This window comes from Pteropus medius, unplaced genomic scaffold (assembly GCF_902729225.1).
Source record: "Pteropus medius unplaced genomic scaffold, Ma_sr-lr_union100, whole genome shotgun sequence".
Taxonomy (NCBI): Eukaryota; Metazoa; Chordata; class Mammalia; order Chiroptera; family Pteropodidae; genus Pteropus; species Pteropus medius.
In genome coordinates, this window is record NW_024350319.1 from 2,799,158 (window position 1) to 2,813,032 (window position 13,875).

Below are 13,875 nucleotides of genomic sequence, written 5' to 3' on the forward strand. Positions count from 1 at the left end.
TAAAACTAAGCAACATATTTTTGGTGTCAAAATTTTGACAGATAAACCATGTATATGTGTTCTACTTCTTGGATGAGAATTTTAAATTAAGATAATTTTAAATTAATCTGAGAAAGAAAGTACTAACAAAGCAGTTCACTTTCAGTAATCTGGGTTTTCCCAAATAGTCACACAAGAACACAAGAGCTAGTCATTTTGAATTGAACAGTTTGAGTTCCTTTTTAAGAATCTGAAATGTAGGTCAGGGCTTTGCTGACATTTCCATTTGCCTCATAGCTGAAAATCTGAAGTGATCATTGACAGATAGGCAGTGGGAAAAGAAGACATGACGCAGGCCACAGGTTAGCAGCCTGGCTCTGAGGTGGAATTATGCGCTTCAAACGGATTAAAAGGTAAAGAAAAAAATGATCATCCAAATACTTAAAAACAGTTATATTTCCTTTTGGAAATAAATGGGCAAAGTTATTTTCTACAGTGGTTACTGAGGAAATTTTATTTTCTACAGTGGTTACTGATGAAAGTTGAAACTATAATATTGTCTGATATCACATCACTTTAAATAATAATTGCTGTGTGTATTCTATTAGGTGAGTAGTTAACTTCTAACTAGGAATATTTTAGCATTTGTTTTGCCTATTATTTATAAAGAGAATACCTACTAATATTAAAAAATTATTCATGAGTCATGAGAAACTCAGTCTTTAAAAATGGTATATTAAAAGTTCAGATTTTATTAAACAGATAAAATAAGTAAATAACATTGATTATTGAATAACTGAATTGCTAATAATGTAAGAAACTGATTAACTGAATAATGTAACTCCAGTTGTAAACTAATGGCAGTATTATTTGGAATTTCTATAATGTGTTTCCTTTGAGTTCTTTACAGATGAATGAGCTTTCTGTAAATTTAACTAGTCAATTTGTCTCACTTCATCTTTCTTTATTTTGAATGCTTTTTCTCTGGAAGTTCTGAAATTTTTTGTTTTTTCCAAAGTTTTACTCATCAAAGGTTGATATTTCTGGAGCTTGATAGGTGCTTAAACTGATCAGGAGAAAAAATTCATCAGCAGGAGTTAGAGCAGAAAGAGATTTCTGATGACAGAGACTAGATGAAGAGGAATTGTATTATATCAAGGATCAAAATATCCTACTAAGGTAATTCATAGTGATTTTCGAAGAGTGTAAAATTTCATTTTTTGTTTTACTCCTTAACCTATATTACACCTCCTCACAGACCAGTGAATTTTCTTTGCTGTTTCCTTCCTCCTTCCCTCCCTTTCTTCTTTTCTTCCTTCCTTCCTTCTTTTCTTCCTAGTCAAAGGTTCTCATCAAAGACAATAGTAACTTAAAATACTACTGAGAAGGCCAAAAAAAGACAATAATAACTGTTAAGAAAAAAATATAATATCTTTTATTGTTTTATTGTTATTTTATTAAAATATTACAATTTAAACATTTTTCTTTTTTATTTTCCTAGAAGAGAACAAAGAGCTTTTTCCTGCTTTCAGGCATGAATCAGGTCACAGTTCAATGGGATGTGATAATAGCTCTTTACATATTCTTCAATTGGTGCCATGGAGGTACAGTATTTTGAATATCTATTGTTACCTTTTATTCAAATAAAATACTGAGTATTTATTATTTTCAAGGCATTATGCTAGGATCTCTGAAGAATCAGAAATTATTATATTGGGAAAAATTATACCCACATAAAAAATCATACAGAATGAAATAAAAAAGTCCATCCCCCTCCTAATGCAAGAGTCCTTTCTCAAGCATCCCTCATAGACAGAAGTTTAACTCATATATAAACATTTCCACGAAGGAGTTTATTACTTTGAGTTGGCATGTTTTATTTTTGAACTCTTATAACTGTTATATGATAACTCATAAATATTTTTAATTTAATTCACTCCCACAAAGCATTTGTTGATGGTTACTCTGTGTCAGGCACTGTGTAAGTCTTTTATTCCTCGCAATGACTTCGTGCAGTAGTATTATGTGCTATTATTATTCCCATCTTATAATTCATGCAAACATCTGGCACTATGACAGACATAAGCGGCTTTGAGGAATCCAGGAAGGGGATCATCAGAAGTTCAGGCATGACAGCCATTGGCTTTTGAGAGTTTCAATTGGAGGCAATGGTATCCTACATGGGTAGGTGGCAGGGATTAATTTACTGGGAGACAAGCAACACCAAGGCAGGGTTCTAAACCTTGAAGAAAACTTTGCAAATGATGCAAGTTACTCAGAGTAGTGACAAGCATAAAACCGTGCTCTATAGGTTGGGACACAATTATATTAGAGATATAGAGGTAGCTTCATCATCGGAACTAGAATCCTTTCAGTAGGATAGTGGATACTTCCAGAGTCAGATCAACACCATCCAAGAAGATTTATGGGAAATAAGGCACCAGTTACATTTCCCAGCTTCTTGAAAAATGTAAATGATAAGTAAGACTTCTGTTTAAAATCATTTAATTAATAGAAAGAATAAATTTAAATGCAATAGCATATTCTTCTGAATCTTCTGTTTTAATGTTTTACATGGAATTTATTATTTTAATCTACTTATTTCCAGGAATTACAAATATAAACTGCTCTGGCCGCATCTGGGTAGAACCACCCACAATTTTTAAGATGGGTCTGAATATCTCTATATATTGCCAAGCAGCAATTAAGAACTGCCAACCAAGAAAACTTTATTTTTATAAAAATGGCATCAAAGAAAGATTTCAGATCACAAGGATTAATAAAACAACAGCTCGACTTTGGTATAACAACTTTCTGGAACCACATGCCTCTATGTATTGCACTGCTGAATGTCCCGGATATTTTCAAGAAACACTGATATGCGGAAAAGACATTTCTTCTGGATGTAAGTGTTGGGGTGCATTCAAGGTTGAAATGAAAGCTGGTCTAACAATTAACTGGTCACAACCAACTTGTAAAAAAATGGAGGCAAAGTGATCTAGTTTTTTTCTTATACTAGTCTAATGTAGGAGTTGCAAACTTAAGTGTCTCCAGGGGCCAGATGAGTGAAAAATATGAGTTAAAGAAGCTGATGGGATTTGTGCAGAGAGGAAGGCACATATATGGTCTATTGGGGACAGCCGCTGCCCAGCTCTAGCATTTGTGAGGGCTCAATATTCCTAGATCTTTTGACTTCAAAAGAAGACAGAAATATGAATTTTTAAGGTGACCGCTACAAATTTAAAAATATTACGAATGCATTAAAAAAAACCCCACAAATTTTAACATATGCCTGGTCAGACACAGCACACATGAGAGGCAGAAACCTCCAGTTTTGAAAGTTGCTCTTTTCATTTATTTTTCACCTGTTGTTTTTCTCCCAAACTAGTATCATCACCTCGAAGGAGATGCCACTGTGAAATTTTGAGGTTAAGATTTAGGGACAAAAAACAGTTGTAAAACTAGCTTTGCATTCCTGCTTTACTCCTTACCAGCTGTGTGAGTTTAGGTGAGTTGCTAAACCAATGTGACCCTCAATTCCATATTTTATGAGGCAAATTATGTGGTAAACAATAAATTTTAATAATTTATTTTAAAGCATATTATATACTTTAAAGTACAATGTCAATGCGCCTAAATCCTTAAAACTGCATTCTTTGGATAAAATATGGGAAATCCTGTTACAATTCCCTGTTTCTAATCCCACTGCCTCAAATGTGAAAAATTTATCAAGTTAATCCTAAAAATATTTGCTAAATTCAATTTGTGTTCACGCTATTCTGAAGATGTTTGTTAGGGTAATATGGGCTGATTTGTATAATTATATACTTAATTCTTGGTTCTACTATCGTGAAGGATAGCTCAATAAATTCAGCACTGTTTTAATCCAGATATTCATTCCCATGGTATCTGGGCCCATTCTCAGTGAAATATAGAGGGCTTTGAGTGTTTGCTATGCTCCCTTCCTTCATACTTTTGAGAATCAAATCTGAGTTCTTCCTCACCTCCAGACCTTACCTAAGCAAGAGACAGACCACCTGGCCTTTAGAGTAAATGCCTGAAAATAAATGCCTGAAAAGCACGAGGCTTCCTTGTTTTAAAATAAGATCACTGTCCTACTTAACTCTGAGTACCTGATATTGCCCGATTTTCAAAAGACAGAATATGCGAAGCGATTGAGGTAAACTGAGGAAGAAAAGGAAGTAGTAAGTTTTGGAGCCAAAGAACAAGATTGGCAAATATATGCCTTAAACAAACAATAAATGCTAAACTTGCCCTAAATTACGGGAATTGAAACCACAGGCAAATATCTGATGTATGAGGACTCCTTACCTAGTCCACATCCTCAGGAAATATAAATAACCCTTAATGCTTAAATACTTTACTATTTATCTTTTGGGGGTCGGGTGCGGGTATTGAGATAATATACAATTTCTTTGGAGGGCAAATAAGCAACTTCCACAGTTATGGGGAAAGGGTAGTTTTAAATTTAAGCTAGAGGAAGAAAGGAGGCAACAGAAGTATGGCTTTCTTCCCTGCGTTCCAGTTGGTTTGATCGATTACTAGCAACAGCTCTCAGGTTGACTGAGGGCCTCTGCCCCCAAATACAACCATCAGGTGATTTTTAGGGTCAGGAATGGTCTTTGCTCCCCTTCTAAGACAACATAATAGAAGCACTTACTCTCTGCAAGTGGCTGCTTAGAAAGAATATCACTCTTTTCATTATTTACTCTGTGAGTTGTAAGTTCTTACATAGACCTCTGAGTGTGTAATTGTAACTGCCCGGTAAAAATTTACTTAAACCTCTGGTTTCAAGAATCTGTGTTCTTGGGTTCTGCATTCTTAGCAAACAAAACTTCCCATTTAAGTAGGTCAAAAAAGGTTTTTGAGGGTTTTTGTGGTACTCTAGAAATCACATTGCTTTCACTGTATCACTTTGATCACAGGATATTTTTCCTGAGAATTTTAGTATGTCAATTTATCGTTACTTCTTTAAACAAAATGATTATGTATATATTTTTAGCCTGGAAACAAGATATAAAAGACAGAGAGAAGATAAGTGAGTCATTGTTTTCCCTGAAAAGATATCCAAATATATTTTAAATGTTCTGTACTTTAAGGTGTAATTTATGAAATATAAATTATTATCACAATTTTCATTTTTAGCCATAGTTTTAAACATTTCTTAGATTCCTATCTGTGATTAAATGCATTCTTATTATGGGAAGTTTGTTCTATCGCAGTAACTCCAATCATGGAATGAAATACTGTAAAAGGTCTTTATGTATTTTAAAATACCAAATTAAAATAAACCATACATGAAACAGTGATATTTCCACTTAGTTATGTATTTAAAAGTTTAAATACCTTTGACTTAAATTTTAAGCACCTTTGATCTCTATCTTTTTGAAAGATTTCTTATCCAATAAAACCTCTCGATATTCATCTTTAATACTGCCATTAAGTATCATTACTGGCACAACTAGGCTGGTCTGTGCTGGGTAAGGAATAGGTAAGGAATTAAAGAGTGATCATAGTCAGAAGCATTTGGTCTCTCTTCATTTTAAGTCTTCTTATTATTATCATTTTATTAATCAAGCCAATCAATTTATGAAATGCACTTTACTGAGAGATTGCTATACACCAAAAATGTGTTACACCAGAAATCCAAAAAAGAAGGAATCATAGGCTCTGCCTTCAAGAAACTTTCAGTGGAATATGATCCTTGGCTAGATGCTGAATTAATAAGAAACCTGGCCTGTGATTCATCAATGCCCCAATAACAGGGGAGGGAAAGAACGAAAACTTAAGCCTCATCTTTGTATATTTGAGGATATTCTCTAGTATCTGGCTGCATAGCAGGTTTTTATCCTTGGACATTGAATAACTAGGCAATGAGATCTAACAACCATCCGGTGTTACTCTTGTAACCATACTCACATTTTCATCTTTACATAGCTTCACATTAACATTACAAATATTGTATTTATTTGCATGTGTGTATATAATCTATTCAATCTTTTGCAGAGTTAATTAACCACCAAACATTTATAATATTGAGCATTTACTTCACATAGAATGCTGGGGGGAGGGAGGGGAGGAAAGAATGCTATGGAATAACATATCCCAAAAGACTGACAGTTGTCTTTTGTGATGGCTAAACCAATGATACTCTCTATCTACAACCAGAGGGAAAAAATAACTTCAGTATATATCACTGTAGTCACTGGGAAAACAACTCAATCAATATTCAAAATGACTTAAATTTATGTTTCCACAGCTACCTTCTTTAAGGCGCAAATAAAATTTCAATATTTTTTTTACCTTACTTGGTGTCCCATTTCTCCCATTGTAACTTAATGCTATAACTCACCAAAATGTTTTAAAGTATTCTAGTGTGTTCTTACTGTTTGAAAAGTTTTATAATCATAAAATCAAATTACGTTTAATCTATAAAGGTTTTAAAAAATTTAGATCATCAAAAAGAAATACCCATTATCTCTATAATCCCATAATCTCACCACTAACAACAAAATCATTTAATAATTTGGAATATGTCTTTCAAGTTTTAGTGTCTCTCTCTCTCCATCCCCTCTTCTCTTCTTCTCTCCTTTCCTTCCTTCCTCCTTCCTTCTACTTTTTTCTCATCTCTCTGTCATTGTCTCTCAAATGAGACCACCATACTATACTATTTAACAATCTGCTTTTTTCCCTTTATCATATGATCATTACTTAGGAAACTAATTAAATATGTTTCTAGTGTCTTCCAAAGGTGAGATATTTAAATCGTATTCTAAACTTTGTTTTGGGATGTATTCTAGGAGTGTATTATAGTTTATTTAAACTTATTTTGGAATATTAAGATTGTTTCCAATTTTTTCAGTATTATAAACAATACTTCAAGAGGCACATTATTTTAGCCAAATGTTTTTGCGTGTCTATGAACATTTCATTAAGAATTCCTAGATGTCAAATTGCTGGATTATAAGATATACTCCAGCTTTTTAAAAAAACTTATTTGATTTTATTAATCAATCTCACACCAATAATTTTTAATAATAACAAATGTCTGTTGTTTTAAGCATCCAATTTGTGATAATTTGTTATGGCAGCCATAGTAAATTTATACGCCATATTTCTATTTCCTTTCTTTTTGTACAGACCTTGCTTAAATGCCAAAGATTTCTTTTTTTAATTTTATTTTATTATTAGCTTCAAGTATACAGTACTTGGTTAGACATTTATATAGTTTATGAAATGATCTCCCTGACATCTCTTTCTCTCCTCTCTGGCTCTCCACCTAGCCATTACATTAATGCTGACTGCATTCCCTATGCCATCTCTCCATCTCTGTGACCATCTATCAACTACTAATTTGTACTTCTTTAACCCTTCACCCCATACTCCCAGCCCTCCAACCCCCTTTCCCTTTGGCTGTCATCAGATTGTCCTTTATATTTGTGAGTCTGTTTTTGATTAGTTTTGATTAGTTTCTTCTTATTGTTCCTTAGATTTCTCATATAAGAAAAATCATATGGTATTTATCTTTCTCTGACTTACTTCACTCAACTAAAAAACCTCTAGGTCCATCTATGTCTCTGCGAATGGTAGGATTTCATTTTTTTAATGGCTGAGTAATATTCCATTGTATATGAGCCATAACTTTTTATCCAATCATCTGTTGATAGGCATTTAGTTGCATCCATATCTTAGCTATTGTAAATTGCGCTACCATGAATATAGGGGTGCATAGATCTTTATGATTTGTTGTTTTGGATTTCTTTGGCTAAATACCCAGAAGTGCAATTGCTGGGTCAAAAGACATACCCATTTCTAACTTTTTGAGAAACCTCTAGACTGTTTTCCATAGTGGCTGTATCAATTTGCAATCCCACTAACAGTGTATAGGGTTCCCTTTTCTCCACATCCTCGCCAATACTTGTTGTTCTTTTATTTATTGATGATAGCCATTCTGACAGGTGCGAGGTGATATCTCATTGTGGCTTTAATTTCCATTTCTCTGATGATTAGCAACCTTGAGCATCTTTTTATATGTCTATTGGCCATCTGTATTTCCTCTTTGGAGAAATATCTATTCAGGTCTTCTGCCCATTTTTTTTAATTGGATTGTTTGGGGGGCGTTGTTGAGTTATATGAGTTCTTTATATATTTTGGATATTAACCTCTTATCAGATGTATCATAAGCAAATATCTTCTCCCATTCAGTCAGTTGTCTTCTCATTTTGTTGATGGTTTCTTTTGCTGTGCAAAAACTTTTTAGTTTGATGTAGTCTCATTTGTTTATTTTTTCTTTTGTTTCCCTTGCCCAACATGCAAAAAGAAATTACTAGTAGCAATATCAGAGAGATTACTGCCAATGTTTTCTTCTAGAAGTTTTATGGCTTGGGATCTTACATTTAAGTCTTTAATCCACTTTGAGTCTATTCTTGCATCAGTATAAGATGGTCCAGTTTCTTTCTTTTTTTCTTTGTTGGTACGTATCTGTCCAGTTTTCCCGCCATTTATTGAAGAGATTATCTTTACGCCATTGTATATTCTTGCCTCCTTTGTCATATATTAAGTGAGTGTATGGGTGTGTATTTATTTCTGGGCTCTCTATTCTGTTCCATTGATCAATGTAAATGTTTTTATGCCAGTACCATGCTGTTTTGATTACTGAAGCCTTGTAGTATAGTTTGATATCAAGTAGTATGATACCTCCAACTTTGTTATTCTTTCTCAAGATTGCTGTGGCTATTTGGGGTCTTATGGGTACATATAAATTTTAGGATTATTTGTTTTAGCTCTCTGAAAAATGCCATTGGTATTTTGATAGGGATCGTATTGAATCTATAGATTGATTTGGGTAGTATGGCCATTTTAATGATGTTGATTCTTCCTACCCATCAGCACAGTAAATGCTTCCATTTATTTGTATCTTCTTCAATTTCTTTTTTCAATGACATAATTTTCTGAGAACAGATCTTTTATTTCCTTGGTTAATTTGATTCCCAGTTACTTTATTGTTTTTAATGCAATTGTAAATGGGATTGTTCAGCTTTTAAAGATTGTGATATGTAAAGTGTTCTCCACAAAGCCTTTACCAATTTGCACTCCCATGAGAAGTGTGTTAGAGGATTTTCATGAGTCCATTCCAACATCGTGGATTACTATTTTTCAAAATCCTTTCCAATTTGATAACTAAATGATATCTATTATTGTTTCAATTTGCAATGATGATAATTCTTCATATATTCATTTCTTATTTTACAAGTAATTTCTTGGTTGCCGATTTACAGGTTAAGTGCAAAAGTATATTTAGATTTAAGATAAATCTTTGGGTATAACTTCAGATGCATAAATGTTCATACTTTTATTTTTTATGAGCCCCCATTCTTCCACTTGTCTGATCTTTCTCTAAGTAGTCTAGTTTCCCAGACAGGATTGCACATGTAGGCACAAGCTGAGAAAGCCATACCTGAAAAATGAGTACATGATCAGCACTCAGTATTTCCATATTTCTCTTCTGCTCTTGATCTTGGTAATTTATTATTCAATGATGTAACTGAAAATTCCAGGTGCTGTTCCATAGTTGTTAAGGTTTCATAGGCTTCAGAGACCCCAAGGGCTCAAACAATGTCATCAGAACTCTCTGATCTTTTCCCATCTCTTGGGTTTTGTTTTCCCCTGTGTTGGCTTTATTCTTAAATAGACTGTTTCATTATGACAGCAAGATGGCCACCAGCAACTCACAGCTCACATGTTACTCAGAGACAGCAATTTCAAGGTGGGAAGAAAGTACCTCTTGTATAATAGCTTCTGAAAGAGTCCTTTGGAGAGTTCTGATTGGTTCATCTTGAACCATGCATTCATTCTCAAGGGAAATACTTGGTTAGTCAGTCTAAGTCAAGGGCATACTTCTGTGTGGAGCCTAGTGATTGACAGCTCTTGGGGCAGGGGCAGAGAGAGGATGAAGTTGGGAGTGAGGGAGATGTCAGTTCTGAAAAGGGAAAGATTCTAGCAGACAAAATCCTAACAATATTCTCTATAATATAGCCACTCAGAAAAAGTGCTGAGTAGGTGTAGGGAAAGGGAGAAAGCAAGAACCTTGAAACAGAATTCTGTGATTACCAAAATTGTTTGAAATCTTTTTTCTTTTTTTTTTTACTGTGGCAAAATAGACACAACATAAGACATACCATTTTAACCATTCTTAAGTGTATAGTTCTGTGGCATTAAGTACATTCACACTGCTGTGCAACCATCACCACTGCTCATTTCTAGAATTCTTTTCATCTTGCAAAACTGAAACTTTGTATCCATTAAACCATTCTCCGTTCCTATCTACCCTCAACCCCCAACAACCAACATTCTACTTTCTATCTCTATGAATTTGACTATTCTACATATCATATATAAATGAAATCATACGGTATTTGTCCTTTTATGTTTGACTTATTTATTTTATTCAGCATAATGTCTTCAAGATCAATCTGTGTTATAGTGTATGTCAGAATTCCCTTTCTTTTAAACGCTGAATAATACTCCACTGTAGGTTTGAATTCTAAACTTCTAAAGTGCGTAGTGGAATAGATGCAAGAGCAGAAAAGATAGTCTAGAGGGGAAAGAAAACATGGCAGAGTGAGAGATGTCCCCAGATCTCTCCCTTTGAAATAACAATAAGCTGAACATCTGAAACTCAACAAAAAACACCCAAACTGCACACCAGCAAGTCTGAGCATGGGATCTGCGCATAAGATCTACCACATGTCAGAACCCCGGGTGTCAGGTGATGGACTGAGAGAAACAAAGAAGCTGCCTCTTGCAGCCACCAGAGCTCCCTGTAAAAGGAGGGGAAGGGAGAAGGTGCAGCAACTTCCCTGAACAGCCCTGCCTGGGAGAGTTTGTGAGTTCCATGCAGCCAGTGGCAGGGCCCAGTCACAGGGCAGCATGCAGAGAGGTGGACAGCAGAGAAACAACAGTTGACTTTTACTGGCTGAGACTGAGCCACAGCCCCCAAAACCGAGGCTGAGCCACAACCCCCAACCCACAACCCAGAGGGCCCCTCCCCCCATATCCTCCGAGACTGATCACTGAGGAGCCCCAGGGGAATCTGAGCAAACACTACCAAAACTGTTGCTAACACTGACAGGGACTGAAACTGAAGGTAGCAAGCATGGTTAAATGTCTACAAGAAAATAAAGGCATTATATAAAGGCATTATTAAGTCTTTATATAAAGCAGGGATCCAAGAGGTTTAGACTCCACCTACTGGAAACCAGGTAGTACTACTACTACCAGAGTAGTAGAAAAACACTTCGAGGAAATTTTCACAGGAGCTAAAAGGCACAGAGGTTTTCAGAAAGAAGCGACCAAAACACTAAATGCTGCAGAGATCAAGGTCGATAATGACTGCAAATTGATCATGGGATTTGTTGATTAGAAAGTTATTAATGACCTTAGCAACAGTTGTTTTGGTGGAGTTGTGGGGCTGAATCGTGATTGTTTGGGGTTCAAGAGGAAGTAGGAGATCAAGCACAAATCAGTATAATGAATTCTTTAAAAAAAGTTTAGCTCTTAAGAAAAGGAAGAAGACACAGTGGTAAACAAGGGGAGAAAAGATATAGTAGATGGCATTGGTGGGAGGAACTCAATCATATTGGTATCCTCAAAGGAGTGGAAAATATAGTAAAATATGGAAAGGAAAGGAGAAAGGTTTGATGGTAGAGTGCATTATAAGATGAGGTGGTAGGGATGGAATGAGAGTGGTGCAGAGTGGGGATTGACCTGTTTTCCCAAATAAAATGAAAAGTTTATCAACTAAGTATGTTACAACGAACTTTATGTTTCTATAGTGGCTCTTAAGTGATCTGTTTTGTTGCAGATCCACCAGATGTTCCTGACAAGGTCACCTGTGTCATTTATGAGTATTCAGGCAACATGACTTGTACCTGGAATACCGGGAAGCCCACCTACATAGACACAAAGTATGTGGTATATGTGAAGAGGTAGGTTCTTTCCTCAACACTTTAACACAAACAAATCCACTACAGTTCAGCCAGTGTTCTACCTCCAACAGGGATCCGAGGAATCAGCCTCAAACATTAAATAAACAATCAGATGATCTCCAACTCCCTAATTATGATCAGTGAAATTGCCAAAACCCTTTTCGGGCCATTAACATTTTCACTTCATGGGGCAAGGTGCTTGATAACCTTTCTAAACTTTTTATTCATTGGTGAACAAGGGCCTAATGGTGATACAGCATGACACAATTTTAGAAGAACTTTTCCTTTAAATCCCAGAGCAACCTTCTTCGAGGGTTTAGGTAATTTACTCAATCTTTCCAACTTGCCATCTCTTTACTTTAAACTAGGCCTAAACCTATTGCACAGGTTTGTTCTGATTATTTAGGTGGTATTTGGCCTTTAAAGGGTGCATCACTGTGTCAGGTCCATGCTTAGCACTAAATTCATGAAAACTATTATTATTAATAATGATCCCCCTCCCCAAACTTGAATTTGGTGTCCATATAGGCCAATTTTGGTGTCCATATAGGCCAACTTTCCTGGTTTGCTTGAGTCTAGAGGGAGCTCCTGGGATATAAAACTTTGCATTTTAAAACTGAAAGTAATAATTGAATGTAAGTAATCACTTTCCACTTAGAGTTGAGGGAGGCTTTGTGGAATATGTATTTAGTTTCTATATTCAGAAACTGCAAAATAGAAAATAACTGACGTGAAAATAATCCTTCTATTCTTCAATGTACATAGTGCAAATCTTTCTACATTACGTTTAAACTATATCCATGTACATCAGTCTATTTTGGATTCCTCTGCTAGTGTTAAAAATGGAAATAAAACCATTAATTTGAAAAACGTTGTGAGCAAACTGGGATAAGTTGGTCACCCTATCAATATTTCTTGTTTTGTTTATTTGTTTGTTTATATATTTTTAATTTTTCAATTACAGTTGATATTCAATATTATATCAGTTTCAGGTGTACAGCATAGTAGATAAACATTTATGAGACTTACAAAGTGATCCCCTCTGATAAGTCTAGTACCCACCTGACACCATACACAGTTATTGCAATTTTATAGACTACATTCCCTAAGCTGTACTTTACGTCCCCATGACTATTTTGTAACTGCCAATTTGTACTTCTTCATCCCTTCACCTTTTTCACCCAGTCTCTCAACCTTGCTTCTATTTGTCAATCACCAGTTTGTTCTCTATGAGTTTGTTTCTGTTTTGTTTGTTTGTTTTGTTTTTTAGACTCCACATACAAGTGAGATCATATGGTATTTGTCTTTCTCTGTCTGACTTACTTCACTTAGCATAATACCCTCTAGGTCCATCCATGTTATTGCAAATGGTAAGATTTCATTCTTTTTTATGGCTAAGTAATATTCCATTGTGTATATGTACATTTTCTTTATCCAATCGTCTATTGATGAATACTTAGGTTGCTTCCATATCTTGACTATTGTAAATAATGCTGCAGTGAGCATAGGAATGAATATATCTTTTTGAATAGTACTGTATTAAAGTACAATTTTTTCTCTCAAAACTTTCACAAATTACTTATTTAAAAAAAATTATTGGATCCTTACTGTTTGCCTCATACTGAGCCAAAACCTTTATATGTGTTCCCTCATTTAACCCCTTACACGACCTTGTGAGGTATGTAAGGTTATTTTTCCAATTTTTGTAGACAAGGCAACTGAGGCTTAGCAAGGTTAAGCAATGCATCCAGGCCATGCAGCTGCAGAGCGGGAAGGGTAGGATTTGAACCTAGCTAGCCAGACTGCCTTATTCTTAATTTAGTTCTTTTCTGCTGAAGTGGCGTGGAGAAACAAACCACAAGGCATATTTAGTAGATGCTATCCAGGT

General features: G+C 35.0%; 1 protein-coding gene across 1 annotated transcript in view; it reads left to right on the plus strand.

Moving 5' to 3' along the window:
- Positions 1-305: 305 nt before the first annotated feature.
- IL23R (interleukin 23 receptor) overlaps positions 306-13,875 on the plus strand; it is a 56,988-nt gene continuing 43,418 nt past the window's right edge. Inside the window, exons 1-4 of the mRNA XM_039838534.1 lie at positions 306-392; positions 1,484-1,583; positions 2,588-2,884; positions 11,864-11,987. Coding sequence (XP_039694468.1) covers positions 1,514-1,583; positions 2,588-2,884; positions 11,864-11,987 — 491 coding nt within the window. The 5' untranslated portion in view covers positions 306-392; positions 1,484-1,513. The remainder of the gene's footprint in view (positions 393-1,483; positions 1,584-2,587; positions 2,885-11,863; positions 11,988-13,875) is intronic.